This window comes from Suillus discolor (genome assembly GCF_016758755.1).
Source record: "Suillus discolor strain FC423 chromosome Unknown F5147scaffold_27, whole genome shotgun sequence".
NCBI classification, from domain to species: domain Eukaryota; kingdom Fungi; phylum Basidiomycota; class Agaricomycetes; order Boletales; family Suillaceae; genus Suillus; species Suillus discolor.
The window spans coordinates 259108-285168 of NW_024541274.1; the positions used below are offsets into that span (position 1 = coordinate 259108).

A 26061-nucleotide genomic window follows, 5' to 3' on the forward strand; every position below is an offset into this window, starting at 1 on the left:
GCATGATGGTAGACTTGAGGTTCACAAATTCCCTATCAGACACTCCCAATAGTATCGAGTATCTGAGTTAAGCTTAAGCTTTCAAGCCTTGAGTAAGGATAGATAATGGCCCTACATGCGTAGCCACCTTGTCTTCGTTACACAATCAATCCAAGCTTGGTAAAATACGGACCCCTGGATATAACTGAACTTCATCAGGTGACGCCGCATGACCTTTTGCATTGTGCAAACAATGGAGACAAGATTTGATCGATCATTGTTCTCCTAACACATCTCACCCACTGCCTCCAAAATCTCTGCTCTCGTTCGTGCATATGGATTTGCCTCTTCCGGCGTGGGCAGTTGGATATGTGTATCGACCCATGCAAGCGCCCAAGCGCCGTTCCCTGCCTTCGTTCCCCGAAGCATCTTCCGCTGTCCAACTTGTTCCCAGCGACAGCGGGTAGGTTGCGTGTCTGCACGATCTAGAGAAAATAAAATAAAAACATGGGGAAAAACAGCAATAGAGATATACAAACAATGGACCAGTCCTGTGTGTGGCTCATACACGCCAAGAGGATATTGTGATTCTTCAACTCTCGCTCTCTTCCTCTCCGCGCCCTCCAGCTCCTCAGTCGCCCCTCGCTTCTCCTCTGCTTCAGTCACTTGCACTTCCTTCCCCTTCCCCTTGTCAAGTCCGTCCCCAAGGATCCCACCACACGCAACCCTTGCCTCCCTTCTCATCCGCGCCCATTCCTCACCAGCATCTCCGACACGCCTCGCAGCCTCCGACATCCAGTTCTCTTCCGTGAGCCCCTCCCGTGTGAGGATCGATTTGCGCACTGCGCTGTGTGGTCCATCACTAAACGGTCCCCAACCAGTGCTCCCGAAAATGGTTGTAGGTCCTCCCGCTCTATATATACCTGATGATGTAGAGGTGGCGGGCTGCTGGCCTGAAGGCGCGGTTTGAGATGAGGCACCCAATGGGTCGGGAAGCTCGCCGACCAGGTCGCCTGGCTTAAGTCCTTTTTCTGTGATCTCGGCGAGAGATTTCGATTCGTAGTAGTCGTCTGTGACCCAGCGGCCATCTATAGTCAAAGATAACAAATTTTGTATGGGTTTCGTTGTATGAGAATAAGAGCGTACCCAGAATCATCTTAGCACCATGGAGTTTATATGCACTGCGTGCGGTGACGAGGGTGACGCTGCGCGTTTTCAAGTGTGCACCGAGCTTCCCTGCGGAGATGAGGAACTCCTTTTCAGGCTGCGTAGCGGAGAGCTTGAGCGCGAGCGGATTGCGCCGGAAGAAATATAGAGAATCACGAAACCCTGACGCACGCGCGGCATCGATAGCGAGCATATACTGCCGACTTGGGTGCCGCTGGGGTAGCACGAAGGTATGGCATTTGAACTTACGACCTGGACCGTCCACGACGCAGGTTTTAACAAGGTCAAAAGACTAACCAGGTAGAAAGGTAGCACACACCTCCGAGAAGATTGCCATCAGCATCAACCTTCTCGTCACCTTTCTCGTCCGGGTCTGTGACAAACTCATCGCCGTCAATAAAGTATACCTTTCCTCCTACCCGCATGAATGGTCGACCATCTTGCTCCCCTTCCTCGGCTTCAGCGTCGTCAGCATCTTCGCCGTCGCGCTTTGGCAGTCGAATAGTCAAAGACCCACGACCCCGCCCTCGTCCCCGCCCCCGCCCTCTCCCACGTCCTCGCCCACGACCGGGACCAGTGGGGGCTGCACCTCGCCCTCTTCCACGCGGGCGTCCCCGTGGGCGAGGGAACGGTCGTGGCTCCACACCCTCAGGCTCAACCTCCTCCGCTCCGCTGCCTTCGCCTTCATCTCCTTCACCCTCGACTGCACCTTCATCGGGTTCCTCATCGCCGGGCTCATCTTCGTCAAGCACGCCCTCTGAATCCTCTCTCTTGGTCTGGAGTTCGCCTTCTTCAACAGAGTCGTCGGCGTCATCTTCATCAACGACAGAAGGCGTAGCTGGCGTTTGGGCGAGGCGCGGTTTGAGAATGATCTTGGGAGTAGAAGTAGATGTATTGGCACGTCTCATTGTCAATTCGAGAATTGGTTCTTGGTCTTTATGAAGACAAAGGTGCAGGGATACTCTGTGGCTAGTGACGATAGGAGATAGTTGGTATATCGGTGTTCAACGTTCGGATGAGACTTCGGAGATACAATTTCGCAAGACGCGTCGCGTATACTTAGCAACTATAGTCGGGGCTATTTCGGTTCACAAAATTCATGCTCGACTGTGACCACAATACAATATACAACAAGAGCATGCAAAACGAATGGGACAAGGCGATATTTGATTCATTTGTCAAGAGTACAATTCACGACCAGCAGCACCCCCAGCAGCATGTCCAGCTGAGAAGAATCCATCCCACTCCAAATATATTTAGCGCGCGGAGGGGGACGGGGCAAGACCTGCCCGGCGTTAGCGCACCGCAGATTTTGTTGAGGCCTTAGCGTCACAGGCTCACTCTGCTTAGTCGTTTACTCTGTTAAATTGGTCTGGTGAGAAGATGACGGAAAATATATGTAATGAATACGAACTGGAACGGGCTCTCATCTTTCTGCGTTTGCGTCTGAGCCTACGGGAACGCTTTTTCTTCCACTTGTCTCTCATCCTGGCGATACACAAAGGTTAGATCGACACGCAACAATAGAAACTAGATGGTAACACACCTGTTTGATGATGGAAGTGTCTGAGGAGAACACCTTGGAAGCGTGGGGTACTATGGTGGGGCTTGATGGTACTGTACAGCTGCTTACTCAATACAGTCTCACGGCTACGTCGTGTCCGGTTGCGGATGACGTGACGCAATTCAAAATCGGCGATTACCGGCCATGACTGCTTCGCGAACGTCAAGTTGGTGCTTATATCCTCGCGGCTCAGCAGACACCGCCTAACATGCTACGGGCATCGACTAACGCGGCGACACGGCTCACTATGTGCATGATACGACCATCCAGCTCGCTGCTGTGTAGAAGGTCCTTTAGCCTTTTCACATTCGTCCGTCTCCTCTCAGCGCACACGGCTTCCCGAGTTGCGTCTCCAACCAGTCGCACGCATACTCTCTTCGCGCGCTACTCAACCTCCAATTCAGTAATATCGGACCCATCTCGGCCTGACCTCTTTTACCACCCCGTTTCGCTTCCAATGGTAGGCTCAGCCTATGCAGTTTCCTTCCTCACTCAACCACCACCGACTCCCGATTCATGCTCTGTCGTGGGATGGTTGCCCGCAGAGACTGCAGGAAAAGCAGACGCAGAAGCCGGGTTAAATGATTTCGTAGAGAACCGTATGATTTTTGCAGTAAATCATTTCTATTGATTCGCATACCCACTGACTGTTTGCATAGCCAAGTTTCGCGTAATCATGCACGAGGCAATCCAAACCGGGCTACAGGAAAAAGTGGACGATATTTGGATCAACGCTGCACTGCAATTACAACAAGGCTGGATGCATATACACGGTATGTGACGCTCCCACTTTGCTTACGTTCGGTTAGAACCAAGAACAATGTCGTAGACAACCGCAACCTCCCAGCCCTAGGCAGAATAGGCGACCCCGATGATATCATCGCCTCTGTATTAGTGCAGGATAGCAAAGTGAGCTTTGATGCGTTCTGCTTAGTATTACTCATCAGGTCCTTGGAAGATTCTTCCCGACACGTACCAGTCCATGCCATCTTATCGCCTTTGCACTTCTGATGGCCCGACTCTTCTTACAGAGGGACTCGCAGCTAAGTTGAAGTTGGTGCTAGAGGGCGCCATCTCCCGAGAAGCAGCCCAGTGACGCCCCCTGTGGTCGCACCGTCGTCCTTATTACTAGGAGCACCCTCAGCAGCAGGGGCTTTAAAACCTCATGTTCGCCCGATGATTGCCAGTCAATCGTGGACAACTAGTACTTATTACTTGCATTTTTCACTGAGCACCAGTATCACATTCATACTTACATCTTCCTTCGCATAGCCACGACTCATCAGCCAAAACCTATGACTTGCAGTTCGACAGTGAAAAGTGTGCATCCATTTGCAAATTTGATAGAACGTGAGTCCAGCTCCAAAGAAGCTATACGATGAGATCATAAAATATACAGCACAACCAAGAGCAGAACATGGACAAAAAAATCAAAGCAGATGCGAGTAGTAGATACGGGGAGGATAAATGAAGAGCAAGATAAAGATAGGGGAAAAATATACTCGTTAGATGTCATCAAGACTGTCATAAGATATAATGCGTAGAATATGGTTCCTGGGCTCTATTTTGTGATGAGGCAATGAGTCTTTACCGATAGCTGCGTGGCGAGCGAGGTCCGAAGAGACCAGGACTGCCTTGGTCAGGTACAATCAGGTTAGGCTCAATCGACGGCGGCGTAGGTGCCAGCGCAGGGTTTGCTAGTATCCATGGCGTCAATTTACCTTCTTAAATGATGCAATGAAACTACTCACGATGCCAGGTAACCCAGGAATGCACAGGCTGCCTCATAGGTGCAGGACCAGGTTCAGGGGGCGGTGGCTGGTCGGGACGTGGCTTGCGAGAGCGCCTCGTGTTGCGGAGTGTGCGCCATGCTGGACGAGAAGGCCCATGTTCATCAGGAGGCGGGGGAGGTGCCTCGGGCGGTGGCGGTGGATCAGGCGCACCAGGGCCAGGCATCGGCGGTTTCCTATCAAAAAAGATGAGAACGGCTCAAGTTAATGGTTAAGACATCTTACCACTCAGGATCAAACTCCCCTCCTGGCCCGTATTTAGCTTTCATCATCATCAGGTATCCAAGTTCACTGAAAGAGACGGATGTTCAGACACACGAACAATGTATTCAAGCAAGAACTCACTGTTGGATATTACGGCGTTCTTCGCGAAGCTTGCCAACTTCTCCAAGGAGCATCCGGACCTCAGTCGCGAGCGCTTTGCTAAATTCGTCAAGATACTAGAAATGGTTCCGTATGAGCTTATTTTTTGAATATATATATATATGGTTCGCAGGCACTCACCACTTGCACATTGAACGGAACTTGCTCCCGGGCAGTAGCACGGACAGCTTCAAGGGTGTCTTCATGCCGCCGCTCACCTTCAGCGCGCCAGTCTGCCATAAGGAATGAAATCAGCGAAGCACTACTCAAAGACACACCCAAGACATACCCTCAGAAAGAGCCCGAAGCGCCTCTCGCATTTCGTTATTTTGCCGGGTGAGTTCATCGAGCACCACTTGGATATCCGGCTTACCCTCCTCCCGTAGCCTGCGTTCTTCCTCTTGAATTCGATCCGCCTCACGGTCTTGAATGAGCCTGGAGACCATATCCTTCAGTTCATGGAATTGCGCATCTTTCTCAGCACGCCTGCCCTGCTTTTCTTCCCACCGCTGATCCATGAGCTCCCTCTTCCTGGTACACTCATCGCGTTGCTCCGAAACCAACTGTGTGATATCGCCCAATTGCGCGCGCATGGCTTCGTCACGTTCATTGGCAGCTGCTCGTTCTTCATTTTCAGTCTGTCGTAGCTGCCTTTCGCCATCAAGCTCCCCACGAACGCGTGCGAGCTCCTCTTCCAGGTCTTGAACCCTTCGTTCGCGCTCTTCATCCATGCGAGCACGATCGGCCGCAAATTCAGCACGTTCCTGATCCCTCTCAGATGCAAAAGACTCTCTCTCGCGAGCAAACTGCTCGCGCTCAAGTCGAACCGTCTCCAAAATCTCAGAAGCATGGCGAGAAGCCGCCTCATGAGAAGCTGCGTGAATCGATTCAATGATGGAAGCATTATCATCAGATCCAGATGGAGGAGGGACTGGTAGAGGAGGTACACTGTGCGCCCTCTCTTCTAGTTGAGCAAATAGATTGTCACTGCGCTGTCTTGCCTCAGCCTCACGCCGATCTTCGTTTTGGAGGAACAAATGCTCTCTTGCTTCTTCATTGTTTCGGAACTCTTCTTCACGATGGTTTTCAGCTGCATGAGCGTCCTGAACGACCTGGTTGAGTTCGCGTTCTGCTTCTTCCAGTCGTTCGTGCCGCTGATTAATGGCGTCATCAAATCCAGTTGGGTCAAAGTGCACATGAGGATCATGACTTGGCGGGGGGACATGGCCAGTTGGTGGTGGGATATGGACCATCTCGCTCGGATGTCGGCCGCCATCACCTTCCAGAATAGTAGCTGGCATACTTCCTACGTGTGATTCTGTGCGTGATGGACCCCGTGAAACGGCGCCATGTCTAGCTTCGTCATCTGGAAATCCTGAAACAGTATGATGTCCATGGAGGTCATCTTCGTCACGCAGAACTTGTGGAGCAGTGTGACGTCCGTGGAAGTCATGTCTGTGGGGGTCATCCAAACCTTGTGAAGTAGTGTGACCTCTGTGGGGTTCATCTTGGTCATCCAGAACTCGCAAAGCGGCGCGTTGTTCACGAGGGTCAGGTTCGTCATGCGGAACTTGCGAAGGAGCGCGATGTACATGTGGGTCAACCGGAAATCGTGGATCATCGCGACGTCCATATGGGTCAGGTTCGTCATACCTTGCAGAGGGCGATCGATGGTGTGACCGTATGTCATCATCCCTTGCAGAAGGTGATCGATGGTGTGACCGTCTGTCATCATCCCTTACAGAAGGTGATCGATGGTGTGACCGTCTGTCATCATCCCTTGCAGAAGGTGATCGATGGCGCGGCCGTCCGTCATCATCCCTTGCAGAAGGTGATCGATGGTGTGACCGTCTGTCATCATCCCTTGCAGAATGGCGCGGCCGTCCGTCATCATCTCTTGCAGAAGGTGATCGATGGCGTGATCCTTCGTCACGTTCCATCACTGAAGGTGTTCGACGGCGCGACGGTACATAGTCGTCCCTTACAGAAGGTAGATGTGAATGCACGGTTGGAATGTATACATCGGGGGCATGACGCAGTTCGTGTTGAAGTTGACTGATGGGGCTCGTCGGATGTCGTTCTGGAAGGTTTGTCAGAGTGAGTCCATGCCTACAGTAACCCACGCACCTGATGAGAACGGGCGAGGTGCTGCCGGAGTTATTATTACTGGTCGACCGGCGTGTGATTCATGGTGTGGTTGCTCTGGTTGATCAATTCTGATGACAGTTGGTGACCGCGGAGGATCCTCAAGCCGTGGAGAATCAGGGACGCTATAAGTAGGTGTATGACGACCATGAGTAGGTGTGCGATGTCCAAGAGTAGGTGTATGATGGCCAGGAGTAGGTGTACGATGTCCAAGAGTAGGTGTATGATGGCCAGGAGTAGGCGTGCGATGGACATGACTAGGTGTGCGATGGCCATGACCAGGTGCATCCGCTTCTGTAAGTTCAGTGGGGGTTCTGTGAGTCCGCGGGCGATCGCCTTCGTCATAACTAGGACGTCTGCTGTGGGGACGTTCTTCGTCACTCGACCGTCCGCGACGAGGGGTGTGATCGTCTCTGCTGCGTCGCTCTCTTTCTTCTGAACGTGCGGGAGAGGCTGAATCGGCGTGTCCGTGACGGCGGCGGCGGCGGTCATCACTTCTATGTCTCTCGCCTCGTCCTGGTGATGGCGATCGCGAGTAATCATCACGCGGCCCTCTCCGTCGACGGCGACCCTCGGGAGAGTAGTCATCATAATAAGGACGGTAGCGATATTCAGGTGAGTAGCGTCGACGGTCATCCCAACGTCTTGGGTAATGATAATCAGGAGAGTCAGGATGTCGACCTCGCCGATAACGAGGATCGTCGTATGGATATCTGTCACGGTAATGTCCACGAGGTGAACGAGACCGAGATCGTGAACGCGAAACGTATCCCCGGCTAGCAGGTACCGTGACCACAACTGGCCCGCCAGGGCCGCTGCCCGAAGGAGTAACAACAAATTCTTGGCGAGTGGGAGGTCTGCCGACATGTTCGCCAGCCGGCGATGATAATATGGCAGGGCCAGGCGAATGGTGAGGAGGGCTTCGTTGTATAACCACTTCGCCTCTCCTGGAACTGGACCTAGACCTAGACCTCTCAGGCCTGGGCTGCTCGAACATTTGTTGGGGAGGATGGATTATCACGCGTCCGGAATCAGGCCCTGCAATCACGGGTGGCGGTGGTATCCCGGGTCCATATGGTAAGGGTTGCATTGGTGCCGGTTCATATGGTTGCATTGGCGCAGGCTGATCTGCCATATCTTCTTGGGGGCCTGGAGCGAATTGTGGAGGCATATTGATATTGATATTCTGAGGCGGAGAGCCCCCATGGCTGTGCGTATGCTCATCGGAATGTACGACAGTAGGGATATCTTGTTGATAACCTGGCGCCATGGGTAACATTGGACTCTCTGGAGGGTGCTGTACATGGTGTGAATCGGGATGAGTATAGGTCTGTTGAGTAGCCGTGCTATCGTCACTCTCTTCATCCTCACTTTGTTGAACGATGATCGTAGGTGCTGGCACGAATACAGGTTCGCTAGACCCAGGACTCGTGGGAATAACTCCTTCATCTTCATCGTCAAGGCGGTGCTCGTACTGATCACGAGGTTGGGGATAACCACCGTAAGTGTCAGGGATTACTGGTCCTCGCGCATCTGGAGGGTAATGATGAGGTTCTGGCATGCCCGGCCCCTGCCTGCCCCATTGAGGTTCATCGGGTATGAAAGGAGTATATTCGTGTGGCTGAGGAGAACCTTCATAGATGGGAACAACGGGAGGCTCTGTAACTCCCTGAGGAATGAATCCAGGAGGTCCGAGACCAATAATAGGTGGAGGGGGGATAGGTCCTCCAGGGATCACTCCATGACCTGGGATCACTCCATGACCTGGGTGCACGCCTGGTGGTTGCACACCAGGCTGTATCCCCAATCCTAGTCGTGCAAGATCATTTCTGAGTTCATCAACACGAGCAGTCACCCCCCGTAATTCCGCTTGACGGTCCTGTACATCCCTTTCAAGCCACTCATTCAGACCTCTCATGTACCTCATCAATTCTCGTTGTTGATCCACGGTCGCAAGTTGGGCGAGACGATGTTCCTAACCCAAAGAAATTAGCATCTCGACAGGATATTAATAGCATAACTTGCCCGAAGGATGTTCATCAGTGTGTCAAAGAGTGGCAACTGCACTACGGTCTAGGAGAGAGAAATCAGAACCTCGGAAACCATACCGCAAGATCCACTTACTGGTCCCGGAGGCATTGGCACATATTGGCGACCACCTTGTTGACCAGGCGGAGGCACGCCCTGCAGAATAACGAAAGTTACATTTTGAAATCAAATCCATTAAATGACGTACCGAGACCTCTGGTCTAGGGTAGTACCAGGTTTGAGGCTCGCGAACATCGTCATTGGGTTCAAGGTTAGCAGGCGCACTTGGAGGTCTTCCCTGCAAGTTGATCTAATCGTAAGGTCGATATGTTGTTGAATCCACTCAACAGTAGTACTCACAGGTACGGGAGGAGGAATATTAGTAGACGGACGACGTATAGGTGCGGGATCGGAAAAACCTCCGGGTGGTGGTACTATTGGCCCAATGTGTTGCTGAGTACGTGGCCCAGGTGGATCAGAAAATGCAGCCTCAGTCTCAGTTGCGGCTGGGTGGCGCGGTCGTCGAGTACGACGGAGTATAGGTGGGTGTTGAATCTCAGGTGAGAACACCACTGGCTCTGTGGCAATCGGGTACGTGGCAGGCCGGTGTATGGGACTGGTACTCCTTGACCTCGGAGGGCGTACCGCAGGTTGGTAAGCGAAGGGGATTAATGCTGGAGGCGGTTGGACGCCTATAGGCACTTGAGGCGGGGGTGCCTGCAATAATGCAAGTAACTCATCATCAAGATTTCCACGAGCTCTGCGTGGTTGGGGTGCAGCAAGAGGCACGCGGTCCCTCAGGAGCCGCGTCCAGTCCTGCCAGCGCTGCTGGAAATCCTCTGCGTCTACATCTGTGGTGACATCAGAAATAGACTCTGATGGGGGCTGGATGTGGACTGGTCTTTCAGTCTCAACCTGTCTATCGATGAGTTGACGCAAAAGAACCTCGATGGCCTGAAACCGGTCATTGAACTCCATGGTGTCCAGGGGACCTGAGCGTGTCTCGCGCAACTCGTCCAGCATATGGTTTGTTGACACCTGGCCCTCCCAAAGTGCAGTCGTCTGCTCTCTCAGTGAGGTCAGCATGTCTCTCAGCGTCTCAATCGTAATGCTATCGCGCTGCCGTACAGTGGTGGCTGACGCCGTTGAAGGTGTAGGTGACGAGGGTGGAGGTGTAGGTGACGATGGTGGAGGTGTCGGTGATGACGGTGGAGGTGTCGGTGATGATGAAGACGTCGCCGACAAGCTGGGACCAGGGGATGGCTCGCTGGAAGAAATTTCAGATGGCGAGATCGAGGACGAAGATGAGGATGACGAGGAGGGCCAAGATGGCTCCCTAGAGATCGAATATGAGCGTTCCACGGTCTCCGCTTCCAATTCCGTTTCCAACAGACTCAAGTCATCATCCGAGTGATGCGAAGACAAGAACGACGGGACTGAATTGAGCGAACTCGGGGAGGAGGGGTGCATAGGGGGTGGGGACATCTCGACAAGGGTGATACCCGGCCTCGGGCGTGGTCCTCTTGGCGTCGAGAGCACACTGCTGCCCCCGACAGATGTGTCTCTAGTTGGCACAGGGGGTGGCCTCTCCGCGACGAGCCTCGTACGAACGTACTCCGATAAATCATACAGTTCGTCTCGGATAGCACGCACATTCTCTGAGATTTCCTGGGTTTCCTGGCCACGGAACTGGTCAAGCTCTTGGATATGGTGAAGAAGACGGTCGATATCGTGCGTGATAGTGTGTTCAGTGTGCGTGCGCGTGTGCTCCGTCTCGAGGACAGAATGGATGGAAGGAACATTATCGTGCGGTGTTGTCATACTCACACTCATCGACACCGAAGTAGGGGCAGGGGACACCGGGAGAGGCACGGTCCGCGGGGACGGCATTGGCATCTACAGCAAATCACATCAGCATTTCAACTAAAACGCGATAAAGAACTACCCACATATCGCACCGACTCTTCTCTTCTCGTCGACAGTAAGGATGGTACTGTCGAAATGTCACTAGCGGCTCTTACGCTCACTGCATCTTCCTCCTCCGCCTCAATCGCAATACTCGACACACCACTCACGCTGGACGCGGTCCTTGACAGCGAACTCGATGCGCTTGTCGACATCGTCAAAGGAGTCGGTCCACTGGATGGCGAAGACACTAATTCAAGTGGGTGGAATATCTGTCTAGGAGACGGTGTGAGGGAAGAAATAGTCTCCGTGATAGGTGTTAGCCTCGCAATACTGCTCAGCGGCGATACACTCGGGCGCATAAATGATGTCTCAAAGCTCCCATCGATACCCTCCTGCAATGCGGCGCTCTGTATACTAGGGGTGGGCTGCAGTGCAGACGAATCAAATGACACGTCCGTCTCAGAAGGCCATTGAGATGGGTGCACAGATGGCGTGACTGCCTCTTCGTCATGGTCAGATATGGAGAGAACTGGAGTCTGGATTGTCCGAGGTGTCGCGACAACGAAGGGCTCGGTTGACTCTGTCAAACTCGAGACAGATGTGTCAAGTTCTGGCTGTGCGGGACTCAGATCACTCTCGGTGTAAGAAAATGACGAGTCGGTATGGAAACTGACGACGGGGGTCAGTGTCTCGGGCGTCCGAGCGGTAGACGGGGCGCTCTCCAGCAGGCTGTCCTCCTCCGCGATCTCTTCCTGTGCAGTGACAGCCTCAGGCGTGATCGACACCTCCAGCATTGGTTCCTCAGAGATGATACTGGGAACTTCGCTCGGTGCCTTTGGCGGGGGTGTGGGCGATAGATCCACTTCCACTTCCTCTTCCTCGTGCAAGTCAATGGGCACGTCCGTGGGCACGTCGATGGGCACGTCGATGGGTATGTCAATGGGCACCTCAATGGGCACGTCAGCGGGCAGGTTAATGGGCACGTCAGCGGGCACGTTAATGGGCACGTCAGCGGGCAGGTCAATGGGCGCTCCAATGGGCACGTCCATAGGCGCTTCGATGGGCACGTCAATGGGCGTTTCAATAGGCAGGTTAATAGGCCCTTCGATGGGTGCTTCAATGGGTGCTTCAATGGGCTCGTCCATGAGCTCGTCCATAGGCAGGTCAATGGGCGCTTCAATGGGCGCTTCAATGAGTTCGTCAATAGGCTCGTCAATGAGTTCCTCAGCAGAAAGCTCCATAATCAATCCCGACCTCGGCGTGTTCAACCCCTCCTCGCTCGGGATCGTAAGACATACGCTCGCCGTCTCATACTGCGTCTCCTCCTTGTCGCTCTTGCACACTTCCGCTGTCCAGAAATCCGTTTCGGTCTCGGTCTTGCACTTCTCCGCTGTCACATACTCTGTCTCCACGTCACTTAAGCACCGCTCTGCAGTTACGAACTCCGTGCTCACGCAAGTCTTGCACGTGTCCAATGTCTGGTAGTCTGACTCGCTTGGGATCGTTGGAAGGCTCTTAAATGATGCAGTGCTCGGGCTGGGCGACGCATGGGCTGTGGCGTACCCCTCACTCCCACTGCTCTCCCTCTCCTCCACAGCTAAAAATCCCTCCGTTGTCGTTGTGGGCGTCCTACTCCTCGTCCACCCGCTCAGTGTCGACCTTGTCGTTGCAGAATACTCCCTATCAGATGGGTCCTCGCTCGTAGAGTATGCACCATACCGCCGTCTCCGAACCTCAGGGGTACGAGATAAGGATGGCGAGGTAGAGGTGGGGGGGTAACTGCTACTCGTGTACGTGTAGGGCGTGCTGCTTGTGTATCCGCTGGACGAGTAAGAGTACGGCGTTCTCGACCGGCTGTCACTTGACGAGAATGGTGTTCGCGAACGCCCATCGCTGTATGTATATGGTGTATAGCTCCCACTGCCGTCATGCGAGTCCCCCAGGTAAGAATTACTCTCCGTGCGTCTGTAGCTTAGCGTGCTCGGCACGATCTGCGTGTTTGACTCGCCACTCGTGAACTCAAACGCTGTCCCATCCGTCACTAGCCCTGTCGTTGTCCGGCCATCGCCACTCCTGCTTGTCCTAGAGCTGTCTGCTGAGAAAAAGTCTGATTCGGAACGAGAGCCTGGCACGCTGGATGTGCGTGAGCCGGCGCTGAAGAATTCCTCCTCACTGACACTGAGAGCTCGGTTCCTTGTTTTCCCAGTGGGAGGCGGGGTGACACGAACATCGCCCCCCAATCTTGGGCCACTGCTGACCGTCACAGGGCTTCCCTCACCCACGCCCAGTATTCCACCACTCTCTGAACTCAAACTTTCGTTGACCAAGCTCAAGCCAAAGCCTAGACCAGGTTTGGCAGAACGAGCACGCGACACAGCACTAGCAAACTCCTCGTCCAGGTCTGTGAGAGATGACGTGCGGCGCAAGGATGAAGATCGAGATGGAGCGATGACACGCGGGTCAGAGGGGTAAAGGTACGACGAATCATCCGTAGTGCGCCCATGGCCGCCCACACTGGGCACCCTACTGGTACTCAGACTCAACCCTCCGGAAGCACTCCCCAAATCTGACAAGCTCGGGATCGTATGCAGCGGAGGTACAAAGACAGTACTCCTGCTCCCAGCAGACGTGGATGTGGAAGAGGCTATGGAGTGAATAGTGCCTATGCTGCCTGTGGGCGAACCAGATTGGGAGCGATTGGGGAGAGACAAGGAACGGTCAAGTGCTTCCCTGTGTACATATCATCATGTAGGTTAAGTAGACACTTGTCAGAATGATTCAAATTTAAGTGTGACACGAATCACTCACCAAATCGCACTCACCCACCTCACCCTTTCCCTCGCACTCTCTGCCGCAAGTCGCTCAACGCCATCACCATACAACAACTGGAACGGACACAATACTTCCACGAGACTCACGCCATCCTCGGTCATCTGAGGATATGTTCTATCTCAGCGCTCACCGTCCCATCATCAACTCGCCAGTGCACGTACCTGCGCTACTGCACTCACTCCCCCGACATCGCCCCTTGCTCCAGGGTGCGTAAAGCCAGGGGTACTCCTCACTTCTGTACAATTGATCAGATCTAAGCTCACTACGCCCCGACCACCCCCAGGGGCACTCCAGGAAAGGATAAGCACGTGCGGGTAGAGCAGTGCGGAACATTTTTGCCAGCGGTAAGGTGTTGAAGAATGCACATTGAGATACCAGAGAGTACCAATGCGGATAGGCTGTGTGTGGGGTCAGATGTGAACTTGAAACCAAAAATAGAATGAGGCACACCTCCCGGTTTTCTTTCCCCCCCAGATCTGTCATATCAAAAGGCGGGGGTATGAGGCTACTCGTGGAGCTCACTCTCCTCTTCATGAGATTGTTCCCACTGCTAGTGATTCCTTCGTTTTCCCTGTTTCTGTTGCTGCCTCCTGCATTACCCTTCCCACCATTCCTATCAGGCGTCACCGGCGGCTGTCCCCGCGGCCCATGACGCGATGCGCGTCTACGAAGAGAGAACAAACCCTCCATCTAAACCCCTTAGCACGGTTATACGCCAACTTGCAAAATTATACATACCTTTGATGCACCAGGCGGAGATAGCTCGCTCCCGCCTTCGCTGCTCTCACTTTTCACTTTCCCTAGCCCTGGTGTGCGTTCCTTCCACGCAGCTACGATGTTTCGTACGCTCGTTAACGGGCTCCTGGGACTCGTGTTAGTGTCGTTCAGAGGAACGGTGCTGCGACGGAGGGTGGTCTGAGGCTGGCGTGTGGGTGTAGTATCGTCTTGTCTACCTGGATCGAGAAAAGTGTCAACACGTAGTAAAGGAGTAAAGGTAAAGGCAGAAGGGGTGATGACACACGGACCTCTAGCAACCCCGAATGCACTTGAAAACGTACTTGCAAAATCGCTCGGGCTTAGCTGTGTCCTCCCTGTCGCTGTTGCTGTCCCACTGCCACTATACGTCCCGGTTGGGGTGCTAAACCCGCGCACTGGTGGACTTAACAAAGTCGACAAGCTCAGATCAGTCCCACCTCCACCTGAAGAAGTCGAGACGGTGGAACGCGAATCATCGGATCTGCTTTTAGCGGCAGAGGATAGGTGGGATGTGGTATAGCCACCTGTTCCTGTGGTATATCCGTACCCAGTCGAAGTGAATCCCGTAGTATAGCCGTATCCAGTTGAGGTGTACCCCGTGGTACTCCCTAAATGAGGCGTACTCTGGGTTGTAGGTAAAAATGGGCTTGTGATTCTCTCCTTTTCTTTTCCGGGGGTACCTGCGCGGTCCTCGAAGAATGCAATAAGGTCGCCCGTGCGACGGCTAGTTGTGGGAATATCTGTGGCACCGCGTGTGTGCCCTTGAGAGTGCGTGCTGAGTCTGTTCGCATTTGCAGGAGGGTCAATAGCTGATCGAACGTGCGGACTGGAAATTGTGCTTAGGCGGTGTGCAGAAAGACGGTTCTGGGCAAAGGAAGTTGGTCGGCTGGGGTGCTCTGTGCGTTCTGAGATGGTACTCAGGACGCGAGGGTCACGTGTGAAATAAGTTCCTGTTGCTGTTGCAGTGTCCGCGGAGTACGAAGCGGAAGTGCCAGTGTAGGACCCTGTACCACTGTAGGGAGTAGACGTACTAAAAGACGTGTAGGATGGCCGGGAAGAGGACCATTGGGAGACAGCATCCTGGGTAGAATTAATCTCAGCGTCAAGGTCGAGTTCGGTGAGAACTGCTTCGACTTCAGCGCGTTCTGCGAAACTGTCGTCGTAACCGTGACCTTCGAAGCTGGTTTCAGAGCGAGGAGGACTGAATGCAACGCGTCGGAGGAGGCCTGGGGAGGCGGATGACTCTGTGGATGCGCGGTGGGTATCTATGTGTAAATTTTTGGTGAATTCGATATTTATAAGAACAGCTAACATGCCACCGACCGGAATCAGAGTTACTCGAGATAGACGAATACGTCGTTGTACCATGATAACCTGGTGAGCGCGGGTCGAAGCTCGACATCGCCCGCGTCTGTTCTGTCAATTGTCAGTTCGCGATCGTTGTTGTTACTGTGAAATAGTCAATAGAAGCCCATTAGGTATTTAGAAAGCACGATACATCCTCAAGCTTCAACAATCGAATCGTTGAACCAACATGAATTCAGGGCAGGCACAGTCGCGACCGTGTTTGGTCACGTGCGTGAAAGTTTCCGCAATCATCAAAGCCCCAACAACTCGAGTATGTAGCTGTTTTCAAGCTGCAAGTCGATTCCCCATCACTGTCAAGCCCTTTATGGCGGCTCGCGAGTCTTGGTACTCTTTTGTAATTTGCGCCGAATCGCACTAGTGCCACCAATACTATCTCTTCCACTGTCTCAGACTCGCAGCTTTATGATAACTGCTGTAGTACGAATAACGACTAGCAGAGGCAAAGCAGGGGGACATATTTTACTCCCTTAATCTAGTCCCAGCGTTTTGCGTGCAAATATACAAAGAATCTGCAGACAGGGGACTACTTCTGTGTTCATGGGGAACTACGAGCGGTCATTGTAGTTGTTCAGCGATCGCCGTATTGTCTGTTGACCATTGGATTGGAGCCACGCCTACAAACCTATTGGCGCTTGGGAAAGTGACGTTCTACGCTCCAAGAGAGGTTTTGTTTACATGACATATTCTTAGTACTTGCAATGTCTGTAACCATGTATACATGGCAGGGGTAAGTTTGCACGCAAGACATTAATCAGAATATTGACCATACGTCATACACGTAGTATCCATCTATATATAGTTTTCCTCGGCGCTCGCCACTCTTTATTAACTCTGCGGTTGACAACGTCCAAGGACACTCGAATAAGCACAATCAGCAGAGACCCAACCTAAGCAACTGTCATTAATGGACAACTTGGTGCCACTAACAGTTATGTGCAACTCGTCATGATTCTATATGAAACGCTCGCTTGCTGCCGCCTTGCCCATCCCACCGTATAACTATCAGCTCACCCTGCACTGCATGTGGCAGTTGTTACCGTGTATACCTTTCCATCCGCAAAAGATTCAAAGCTGTTGAGCACCACCGTGATCTTGCAGGCTATCTCCACCGTCGCAACATGCTGCCAGGCACCAGTCGAGCCCCAACATCATATACTCTGCCCTACCTCTCTGTCGTCACAAGCGGCCGACTCTGCCATGACATCACCCTGTTCCAAAGCCAAAATCTGTCACTCTGCCAGCTCCCGAATCTTGGTGTTTGCACAAAAAATTCCAGGTAGGCATTGATTTTGCTTCGATGTTGGCTTGGTAACCCTACGATCAGAAGTAAGCATGTAGGACTATCGCACATGGTGATACATCATGCATTCATAGTACCCCTAACTCGCATTAGCTTGAGCAGTTCGCATCTGGAATATATGCATTGCTTTGAACAACATGCACAGGATATTTCTGCAGAGCCATATGCACTCAGACAGTAAGTAGTCACAGGCCCTATTTAATATGGGAATGCAAGCGCGAAAACCACGGTAATCCAGGTCGATACGGCGTCAGGAAACTTAGTGTCACGCAACGGATTAGCAACATTCGGTAGACAGATTTATCTAGCTCACCTGGTACACCATGATACCAGCGTCTGGAAATTTGTATGGTGAGTCCCTGCTGACAAGCACATAAGATATGGACGCACTTCATCCTTGTCGAGCAGCGTCGCCCACACACTGAGCAAGTGAGGAGGGATCCATATAACCATTGCTCGCATCCACATCTGTGGCTGGCTTGCCGATCACCAATTTGTCTAAAGGTATTCCTGCTGCTGCAATCTGGAAGAGCGCAGTATTTGGCTGCATTGGAGATGATGCTGTGAGGAGGCCATAACACGTGGTGTACTCGGACGTCCCCTCTGTCTAGCTGATCAATGACAAGCAAAAGCACAGGACGACATGGCTCACGATTGTAGAACTATGAAAAATCCGGAAAGCTATATTGGTATCATGAAACTATCCCTTGTTGAGAAATACTTGCCTGAATGTTGTACTGTAGTGAATGAGTGAGTTCACGATAAACTTACTCGATCTTCCAACTTACTCAATCGATCAACGATCCAACATTCTGATGGACCGTCAAATAAGCACCGCTGGCGTATCGTGTGGAAAACCTGTACATAGGAAGATCAAACCAGTCTACACGAATAAGAAAAGTTTTAAATTACCATGGAGCAACAGCTGATACAGGTCAAGAAGCGAGTCGAATCTAATCACTGAATTTCGAGGCAGACTCACGTGCATGGGTTAAAATGTATTGACCTACGGATGCGATCAGTGTGTTCTCTTGACCTACGATGCTAATAGCAAACATACCTTGCGGAAGTCTTGCACGAAGGGCTGTTGTGAAAGTGGTCAACCAATTTTCTGCTGATCCATTCTCGGCATCCATGGCGTATATATCCTATTGTAAATCCAGCGTTCAGATGTAAACTGATTCGTATCAAAAGATACCTACTTCATAATCGACGTCGACACCGTCGAGATCATATTCCAATACATAGTCTGCTAGACTATTAGCGAGAATCGTAGGGTCATACCCGTCGGTCGTAGGGACATCCGTGGAGCCAAAAGCGGATACGATAAGAGAAATTCCTGCATTCTCGTATGATGCCTTGATAGATGCTCGTGTGGTATCATCAAGCAATGTCCACTCTTCAGCTTGATCGGTTGGACCGGAGACAAGCCAGAACGAGAGAGCACTGAAGAAAATGAGATTATGAAACACCCGTGTTTGTCCCCAAGGCTCACAAGACATTGCACCCCTGGTTCCCGATAACAAGGAAACAATCAATACGTGCTAATGAAACATTGGCGGATACATACTGAGATCATACTGACGTCCGGAGGGCCAATCTCACCAGAAACCCACTTGTCGCTATATATGACGAAGTGAGGGGCTGCAGGCATTGCACGAGTCGAAATTGACATGTTCATGAAAGGCATGGACAACACCCCGCCTATGGCTGCCAAGACGCTGCCAAGGCTCGATAGCATGATGAACCACGGGAGGTGGTGATAAATCAGCCATCGGTAGGGATTTATATCTTACGCTACAACCTCATTCGAAGCTTGGTGTATCATGATGTGATCTCAATGACAACACGGGATGGATCTGATCGAAATCAGCAGACACATATTTCTGCTGTCAAGAAGGATTAATACCATGCTCTTCCGAGATCCCCTGTTTATGGCAGGACGAGTGGCGTGCAAAAGCAACAGATCAAATAATCACGAGGGATTGAAGAATCGTTGGCTGTGATTTTGCAAAAATAAAAATATCTAATTAGTGAAATCAACACTCAATTAAAGAACACTTAAACTTAAGGTTGTAGACTCACGGCAGTTCTGTACCTATCAGTGTGGAAATGGACAGCGAAAGAGCTCGGAAGGGCAAGATATCGAATAGTACTGCCAGCTGGCAGCTGTACTTATCTCGGTCCTGAAAAGACTGGTAGGTGACGGAGGCGAAAAAAGTGTGAGGTAGGTTTTCAAGCCAATCAGATGGATACAGTCCGTTGCACGCGGACGGACACTCAGCTAGATCTGGGTGCACGTAGCCGGTGTCGAGCTATTCTCCGCTGGTAGTGTGCAGCGCTTGTATCTGCCCAAACTGAATAATCCGTGGTCTCTCCCCTAGCCGGGCCATATGGTGGGAAGACGATCGTTTCTCCTTGATGATAGTCTGGACTCTGCTTTCATTCGCACCTCCGATAATACACACTTGTCAGCTAGTCCCATATTCAGACTTTTGGGCGAATTCAAAAATGGCAGGAGATGCCAAAACGGACTAGGCATAAGAAAAAGACACGGGAACTTGTTCCATTTAGTACATCTATGTATGATCTGACCAGACGTCGACATAATCAACCAATGGGGCTCATGACAGCGACTTCTTCACCTACTAGTACTCAACTACGTGCCTAGGGACATATAGTCCGTCAGCGATAAGCATCAGGTTTTGGGACCGGGCAATGCCCTTTCGAGTTGAACAGCGTGATTTGTTTCTGAAAGGGGCCAATCACGAACCAATTCGTCTTCCTCTAGAGCTCTCCAATTAGGTGATGGAGTGGCGCGAATGTGCGAGAAGTCCTGGGGCAAGAAAGGGAGCTCGGTATGGTCTCTGGTGACCAGATGTTGCTGATCACTGGTTGTCTGTGATGATATGGACATTTTTAGGCGAACCAATGGATGGAATAGGGAAAATATTGGACCTTCAACTCGCTCGGGTATGCACCAAATCTCACTTGATCACAACTTTCGATTATCGGATTCGATGTAATGTCAAGATAGGCATCGACGGCAGTAGAATTGTGCATCCTGAACTGTCAGTCATGAGCACAGTATATCATAACATACGCGGACAATATAACCCTACCTGGTGACATCCAGCAACAACCACGCAATTTGTTAAGTTGTGTAACATGATGCTACCATTGACACTCCCTAGAATGAGAATTGAATTCTGTATGTCGCGGATGTGAAGCGCCGAAAGGGAAACGGTATTAGCAGACAGAGTTGACTCATTCGTGGTCGTAAGAAGATTTAGAACGCTGTTCGATATTCTTATTATAGACACCTCTATGTGATTTGTGGATGAGCTGGGGCCAGAAAGGCACGACCTAGAAAGGTAGGAATTGGAGTGGTTGGATATCGTTCTGGAGGCACTAGATATTGGTGTTGTAGGTATCGCTAATGCATTCGTTTGAACAGGTGGCGTGGCGGTCTCTGCTGGTGCTGGAGCTGGTATTTTGACCTTCCGTTTGAAAGCGAATTTTGTTTTCCCTGCAGTTGATGAACGCAATTCCTCAAGCGACTTCTCTAATGCTTTAAGTTGCTGTCCAGTTTGATTAGCTCAGACATCAAAACCAGACGAAGGGCACATACTAGTTCGTTTTGTCTTTGATCATAGCTTGGAAGTCTCCCGGTAGCTTCAGTCAAACGCTTGTTGAGAGCTTGTATTTCTCCGGCTATTGAATGCACAGAATCTGCATTCACAACTTTGAGACGGGAGGCAAGTTCTACGGACTATAGTAGCGTCGGTATTACCGGTGTAAAGGCGAAGGGCTTTACCAGAACAAGATGCTTGAAAGGAGGACGTGAATGCTTGAGCAAACGTCCATATTGCCTCTGCGCCGTCATCGGATGTCATAATGGTCAAATAGAACAGGATACTTAGTCGAGTGGTCGAAATGATGTGGCATGAAGTTTAGCTATCATATAGCTAGCCTGATTTAATCGTGATCATAGAAGTTGAAGGATTCCGGGTTTTGCCAGTTACTGTATGAGCTTTACTGTTATTGACACGTGCACGTCCTTACGCTCATGCACCAACACACATCTACTAACTTCACGTAGATATGCCCTTCCCTCGCACCAGCAGTGGTAACTGGCTTAAGCTTCTCGACTCAAAACTCTACACAAAGACCTCGTATTCACTAATCCCGATTTAGTTCGAGTTTCTCAAAGCTCAAGCTTAAGGTTCTACGGCTAGCCTAGCACAGACTGAACCGCAGTTGATTGAGCAGCAATACAATATAGGAGACTTGCGACACAATAGGCAGCTACGGTGACAATCCGCGATATTCAGGGTTTCTCGCGAATTCCCCCTATCATCGTACGACTCGGACGACTTACAAGTGGCCACAACGCGCCATAGCCCGGTCGTCATCCTCATCGTGAACCAGTACTCATGCAACGCCCTCATTGTCCAAACTTCAGGCAATCCCCACCGTGTTCAAATCCCGCCTCTCACTTTCACAGATGTCAAGATGCTCAAGAACGACTTCGGCAGGGCACGCATCTTTTATGAGCCCAAAGGAGTTGAGGATCTTGGTAGTCTTTTGAGGAAGATCTGGATGAGTTTATACTACCTATCGCTAGGTCCTCCATCATGATCAGAAATGACGAATGACATCGCTCTGGTGCATACTCGCAGGCGAGGGGAATAATTGGCCAAGAATTTCTCGATCACGTGACTGTTGAACATCCGTGACAACACGGGCGAATAGGCGTGTTTTCTACACTGTTTTCGTGGCGAAGAATTTGGGGTACCTTGTAGGAACGTGTGGTATACTGCAGTACCATGCATGGCATAATTTTTAGCCGCAAAGTTCGAGTTTTCGACCCGCTGCAGAAGTAATGACAGCACAATGGACTGCCGTGACGAAATCGCGACATTTCGTACTTCTCCCATCGAGCGGTGACTCTACGGCGAAACATGTATGTCTCAGGCAAGAACCTTCATTCACCTCGCTCTGGGACACGCATTTTTTTGGCTGGAGCTCAAGTGAGCAACGTGTCCCAGACTCGATGTTTTCGTCTTCATGTGACAGCCAACCGCAGTCAAATTTTCTTTTTCTGCTTACCCGAGGCGTTACAGCGTGTGCCATTGTGCCTGGCAGTCAGCATACTGCCCTGCGCCCTGTACCACATTCCCGTCTGCTTCCTCCCCGCCCATCAGCCTCCGGTTAGCGAGCGCGCGCTATCTGGGGTTGTCGTAGAACCGCCGACATGCGCTTAGTCATCCTCTCCGCCATACACCCGCGCGTCAGTGCCCATGACATGATTATCGAGAGGGGCTGTGTATGATATTATCTTACTACACGCGCAGTTCGATATTGTCATCACTCTCCTTCCTTTTAGCTTCATCAACTTGAAAGATGTCTTCAGTCCGCCCTTTGTTCGTGATCGCTGGTATCGGCAATGGCACCGGTAAGTCCTTCTCAGTGGGTACAAGCACACACGGCTGACTTCCTGCACCGGGACCGGAGCTGCGACCGCGTACATAGTACTACCTCCGTCCTCACCAACTTGTACTGATAGTGTGTACACAGCCGTCTCTTCGCCAAATCTGGCTACAGAGTCGCCCTGTTCTCCCGAGGACCAGATTACCTCAGTAAACTCGCTGCAGAGATCAACCAAGCAGGCGGAGAGGTGCTGATTCCTATCCATATGTGCGCTCCTATTCAGCCACATTGACCAGACCCCTTGGACCAGGCTGCAGCATTCCCTCTCAATGACTACACCACAGCATCCATCAGGTCAGCGTTCGCTTTCCTCAAGTCTCACTAGCCATCATCCCCTCTCCGTGTCGCGGTCTTCAATGCGGGCTACGCTGTCTGGAAGGCCATTCCTTGATATCACGGAAGACAAGTTCGTGAGTCGATTGACACCAACATTTTAGTGGCTTTCGCCTTTGCACGCGAGGTCCTCCTTGAGTTCACAAAGCTCTGGTCTGAGACCGCGAATGAGGGCGGAGTTGCTGGCAATGCTCGTAAAAGGGGCACCCTTATTTTTACTGGCGCAACGGCTTCTATCCGAGGCAACGTCCTGACCTCTGCATTTTCTGCGAGCAAATTTGGGATAAGGGCTTTGTCGCAGATTAGCTAAGGAGTTTGCCAAGAAGAATATACATGTGGGTGTCTTCTGCATCGTCTTGGGATTGTTTGTGGACTGATATCTTTACTTTTAGGTTGCTCATGTGAGTCCCTGTCTTCTGGTGCTAAGAGTATTTATGAACGTTCAAACGCGCTGCTCAGAGCATTATCGACGGCAGTAAGCATACTGTCAGCATCTACAAAGTATCGTCTAATGAGGAACAGCCATCATCACCGACCGCGCCAAATCTCGTCACTTCAGCCTGTCTCGGGTGGTTAATCAGGATGTTCTACTTGATTCTGATTATATCGCAAAGGTTGGAGCATTCTTGTGGTAATACGCGCCTAAACTCATCACATCCCTTAGTCCTACTTGCACCTCGTCGGGCAAGATAGTTCAGCCTGAACTTGGGAAATTGACCGTAAGCGTGGCTCCGATTTGCTACCCTGTCTTCACTCTCTTCCAAACAGTGCGTCCTGCTCACGAAAAGTGGTGAGCAACTCGAGCAGCAAGTTTTGGTCTGGAGTCAAAGCGCAATCGGAAATCATTGGATTTGTAAGTCTTGGGTGTAATTATGTTGTTGGTGTATATGTACGCCTTTTTCACTTGTCACGTCCTGTTATCCTTTTGCTTCTCGAAACCATCTTTTACCTGCGGTAAAGTGTGTCGTAACAATCAGAAAGTGAGTCTCCATATTTACCTATAGCGAAAATTTACCGTCTGTGATCACGCGCCAGCGTGTGCGAGGGCCTTTGAGACAAGACATGCATCATATGCAGCCTGCGAGTATGGTCACCGCGCTGGAACGTGGTTTTGAAGTCATAAATAGCGACAGAAAGGAAAGCTGGATACGCGGGGTGTAGGTAAGGGGTGAATAATCTCTTTCAAAAGTCCCTAGACATCATACCACCTTACAAGCCTCAGGCCTCAGGGTGATTAACCTGCAGGTCTGTATACGTAGGAGATCTGCGAGTCGGAGATGTCACTCGCTTACGAATCCGGGACCGTGGTTTCTCTATGTTCTATTTCTGGAACATGCATCAATCACGGAACGGAAACAACACTGAAACAGGCTAGATTCCATGACTGTAGTATCATCTATACCCTGCGGCAAAAAGGGTATCCGACATGCCTCATGACATGCATGATGACTAGATCGGACTATCCAAGGCGGTGTGCAATTACTATACGCATCAATGCTGTGTAACCTTCACTATGTAAGTAGTACTACCACGCTTCACATGCACAGAACGCCCATCCCAGATCCCTCTGTTGCCTATTTCCCTTCAAGTTTGTGCTCGATACAATGTCCGATGGCCTCCTGACTGTATTATGCACCTCCTGCTGTGGGTCAAACCGTTCTAATAGTCCATCTACTTTTGAACTTACACCAATAATTAGGCGTGATGGGGAGTTCACTTCAGCAATGGTTTGATACCCGTCAGTCTTCCTTGAACCATGTCGTTCTTATCGGTCACAACTTACAATGCATACTTTTGGCATACTTAGATGCATTAGGTGCTAATTGCCAATGTTGTAGTGGCCCACGCGGGTGTTGTAATAGTTGTTTTGAGTCGTCCTCGAACGAGGACAATTTTGATGAACAGCTCAAGAAAGACACGGAACGCAGAGAAGCTGCTGCTCGACGACTTTTTGATGCTCAACCTGCGCCCACTCAAGACATGAACTGTGAAAGCTCCACAGACAAGCCAGCAGTCCCTTCGAAATAAGTGTAAGGTCGTGCTGTTTCTAATCTTCCGCACATATCCGAAATTGATAGTGAACCTCAGGCCTCGAATCTGTTTCATTGTACCACGAGAACTCGTAGGCATCTGATCAATAGGATAGCCTTAGGAAGAGATAACTATAAACTTACGAAATTCGGGAAATTCCCCTTATCCTCGATATGATAATTGTGTTTCACCTAGGCGGTCATTTAGCTCAGCCGCTCACCGGGATAAATCAAAGCTACATACTCACAGAAAGTCTAGCTAAATTATGGACAGTCTGGCCCAGCGCAAGTCTGTCACAGATTCTAGGCCGGGGGGTATTTTCAAGTTGTCTCGGTCAGTTTGGGGGTCAGCCGCTCGGCTCAATTCGGTCGGAGTTGTCATTCATAGCTGACACATGCATGCCACCTTGACCACGTGATGTCATAAAGGAGGCGGGCACGAAAGACATCCGTGGGCGAGAGGGGCAGGAGGAACGTTGAGAAGGTCTGTCCAGTCTCTGTGCACAATCATAGCTGACGTGATAGAACTCCGGCCAAAAATATTGAGCCGGATCGTTGACACACCACAGACTCGGACCCCCGGAAGACTAGCCCTCACTAGACTGTCTGTTTTCCGGTTCTCTGTACTTAGGAGTACTAGCGGCAAACGTAATATATACGTGTACGCGGGCACTAGGTTGCGCTTAATTTCACCTATTGGTGCTTGGTCCATTGCTTTACATTTTTCGGTCATGCTAGACGCAGGATGTCTGGGTTCTCTGTGTGGAGAATGCTGTATGCAAAATGTATTCCATCAATTTGAATCCATTGACCAAAATATTCACATAGGCATCGTACTGCCAACAACTGCTAAAGGAACTCGGTGCAATATAAGTTCGTTAACTCATTGTTTGAACAGATGCGTTTGGCGCTGACGCCAAATGCTACGTTCCGTAAGGATGTTGCCGAGAATCTTTTGATGAAGATCATTTCGATGAGCAAATGAAAAAGGAGATGGAGCGGACG

At 51.0% G+C, this 26061-nt stretch overlaps 8 protein-coding genes across 8 annotated transcripts; 3 read left to right on the top strand and 5 right to left on the bottom strand.

The window, feature by feature from the left end:
- Window positions 1-54: 54 nt before the first annotated feature.
- F5147DRAFT_694994 (chromatin remodelling complex Rsc7/Swp82 subunit-domain-containing protein) lies at window positions 55-2217 on the bottom strand. Its single transcript, XM_041437349.1, has 4 exons — window positions 1466-2217; window positions 1126-1398; window positions 519-1067; window positions 55-464 (listed from the first exon to the last, which is right to left on the bottom strand). Exons 1-4 carry the CDS (start codon window positions 2052-2054, stop codon window positions 265-267), a joined length of 1611 nt encoding a protein of 536 aa, XP_041292892.1. The 5' UTR covers window positions 2055-2217; the 3' UTR covers window positions 55-264.
- Window positions 2218-2963: 746 nt separating this feature from the next.
- F5147DRAFT_576694 (uncharacterized protein) lies at window positions 2964-3806 on the top strand (the record flags this gene model as incomplete). Its single annotated transcript, XM_041431342.1, has 4 exons — window positions 2964-3309; window positions 3370-3487; window positions 3520-3619; window positions 3669-3806. 4 exons carry the CDS (start codon window positions 2964-2966, stop codon window positions 3804-3806), a joined length of 702 nt encoding a protein of 233 aa, XP_041292893.1.
- A 491-nt stretch (window positions 3807-4297) lies between these two features.
- F5147DRAFT_576852 (uncharacterized protein) lies at window positions 4298-5381 on the bottom strand (the record flags this gene model as incomplete). The annotated part of the gene is made up of 6 exons (XM_041431351.1): window positions 4298-4407; window positions 4462-4676; window positions 4726-4791; window positions 4846-4940; window positions 5005-5081; window positions 5138-5381. 6 exons carry the CDS (start codon window positions 5379-5381, stop codon window positions 4298-4300), a joined length of 807 nt encoding a protein of 268 aa, XP_041292894.1.
- An 8804-nt stretch (window positions 5382-14185) lies between these two features.
- On the bottom strand, window positions 14186-15968 carry F5147DRAFT_171641 (uncharacterized protein; the record flags this gene model as incomplete). Its single annotated transcript, XM_041428386.1, has 3 exons — window positions 15856-15968; window positions 14515-15797; window positions 14186-14466 (listed from the first exon to the last, which is right to left on the bottom strand). Coding segments are annotated over exons 1-3 (1643 nt in total), but the record flags the coding sequence as incomplete, so codon positions are not given.
- A 1623-nt stretch (window positions 15969-17591) lies between these two features.
- Window positions 17592-18941, bottom strand: F5147DRAFT_652817 (glycoside hydrolase family 18 protein; the record flags this gene model as incomplete). The annotated part of the gene is made up of 9 exons (XM_041433679.1): window positions 17592-17803; window positions 17853-17862; window positions 17972-18058; window positions 18113-18153; window positions 18183-18206; window positions 18261-18348; window positions 18403-18646; window positions 18696-18709; window positions 18771-18941. 9 exons carry the CDS (start codon window positions 18939-18941, stop codon window positions 17592-17594), a joined length of 891 nt encoding a protein of 296 aa, XP_041292896.1.
- An 804-nt stretch (window positions 18942-19745) lies between these two features.
- Window positions 19746-21203, bottom strand: F5147DRAFT_695011 (tubulin binding cofactor C-domain-containing protein). The gene is made up of 5 exons (XM_041437350.1): window positions 21018-21203; window positions 20832-20965; window positions 20323-20781; window positions 20159-20269; window positions 19746-20099 (listed from the first exon to the last, which is right to left on the bottom strand). Exons 1-5 carry the CDS (start codon window positions 21094-21096, stop codon window positions 19899-19901), a joined length of 984 nt encoding a protein of 327 aa, XP_041292897.1. The 5' UTR covers window positions 21097-21203; the 3' UTR covers window positions 19746-19898.
- Window positions 21204-22606: 1403 nt separating this feature from the next.
- On the top strand, window positions 22607-23820 carry F5147DRAFT_753378 (uncharacterized protein; the record flags this gene model as incomplete). Its single annotated transcript, XM_041440247.1, has 9 exons — window positions 22607-22658; window positions 22718-22727; window positions 22781-22880; window positions 22944-23008; window positions 23096-23320; window positions 23488-23501; window positions 23549-23640; window positions 23691-23718; window positions 23795-23820. 9 exons carry the CDS (start codon window positions 22607-22609, stop codon window positions 23818-23820), a joined length of 612 nt encoding a protein of 203 aa, XP_041292898.1.
- A 698-nt stretch (window positions 23821-24518) lies between these two features.
- Window positions 24519-25383, top strand: F5147DRAFT_695032 (uncharacterized protein). Its single transcript, XM_041437351.1, has 3 exons — window positions 24519-25123; window positions 25201-25248; window positions 25301-25383. Exon 1 carries the CDS (start codon window positions 24731-24733, stop codon window positions 25052-25054), a length of 324 nt encoding a protein of 107 aa, XP_041292899.1. The 5' UTR covers window positions 24519-24730; the 3' UTR covers window positions 25055-25123; window positions 25201-25248; window positions 25301-25383.
- Window positions 25384-26061: the final 678 nt, after the last annotated feature.

Bases quoted from the DNA above. Each gene is read 5' to 3' on its own strand.
- F5147DRAFT_694994 (XM_041437349.1), bottom strand. From the start codon at position 2,054: ATGAGACGTGCCAATACATCTACTTCTACTCCCAAGATCATTCTCAAA. The intron at 1,399-1,465 runs GTGTGTGCTACC...TGGACGGTCCAG, and splicing joins TGATGGCAATCTTCTCGGAG to GTCGTAAGTTCAAATGCCAT. The intron at 1,068-1,125 runs GTACGCTCTTAT...CTTTGACTATAG, and splicing joins TGGTGCTAAGATGATTCTGG to ATGGCCGCTGGGTCACAGAC.
- F5147DRAFT_695011 (XM_041437350.1), bottom strand. From the start codon at position 21,096: ATGACATCCGATGACGGCGCAGAGGCAATATGGACGTTTGCTCAAGCA. The intron at 20,782-20,831 runs GTATGTGCCCTT...CAAACTGGACAG, and splicing joins ATCAAAGACAAAACGAACTA to CAACTTAAAGCATTAGAGAA. The intron at 20,270-20,322 runs GTAGGGTTATAT...CATGACTGACAG, and splicing joins TTGTTGCTGGATGTCACCAG to TTCAGGATGCACAATTCTAC.
- F5147DRAFT_695032 (XM_041437351.1), top strand. From the start codon at position 24,731: ATGGGGAGTTCACTTCAGCAATGGTTTGATACCCGTCAGTCTTCCTTG.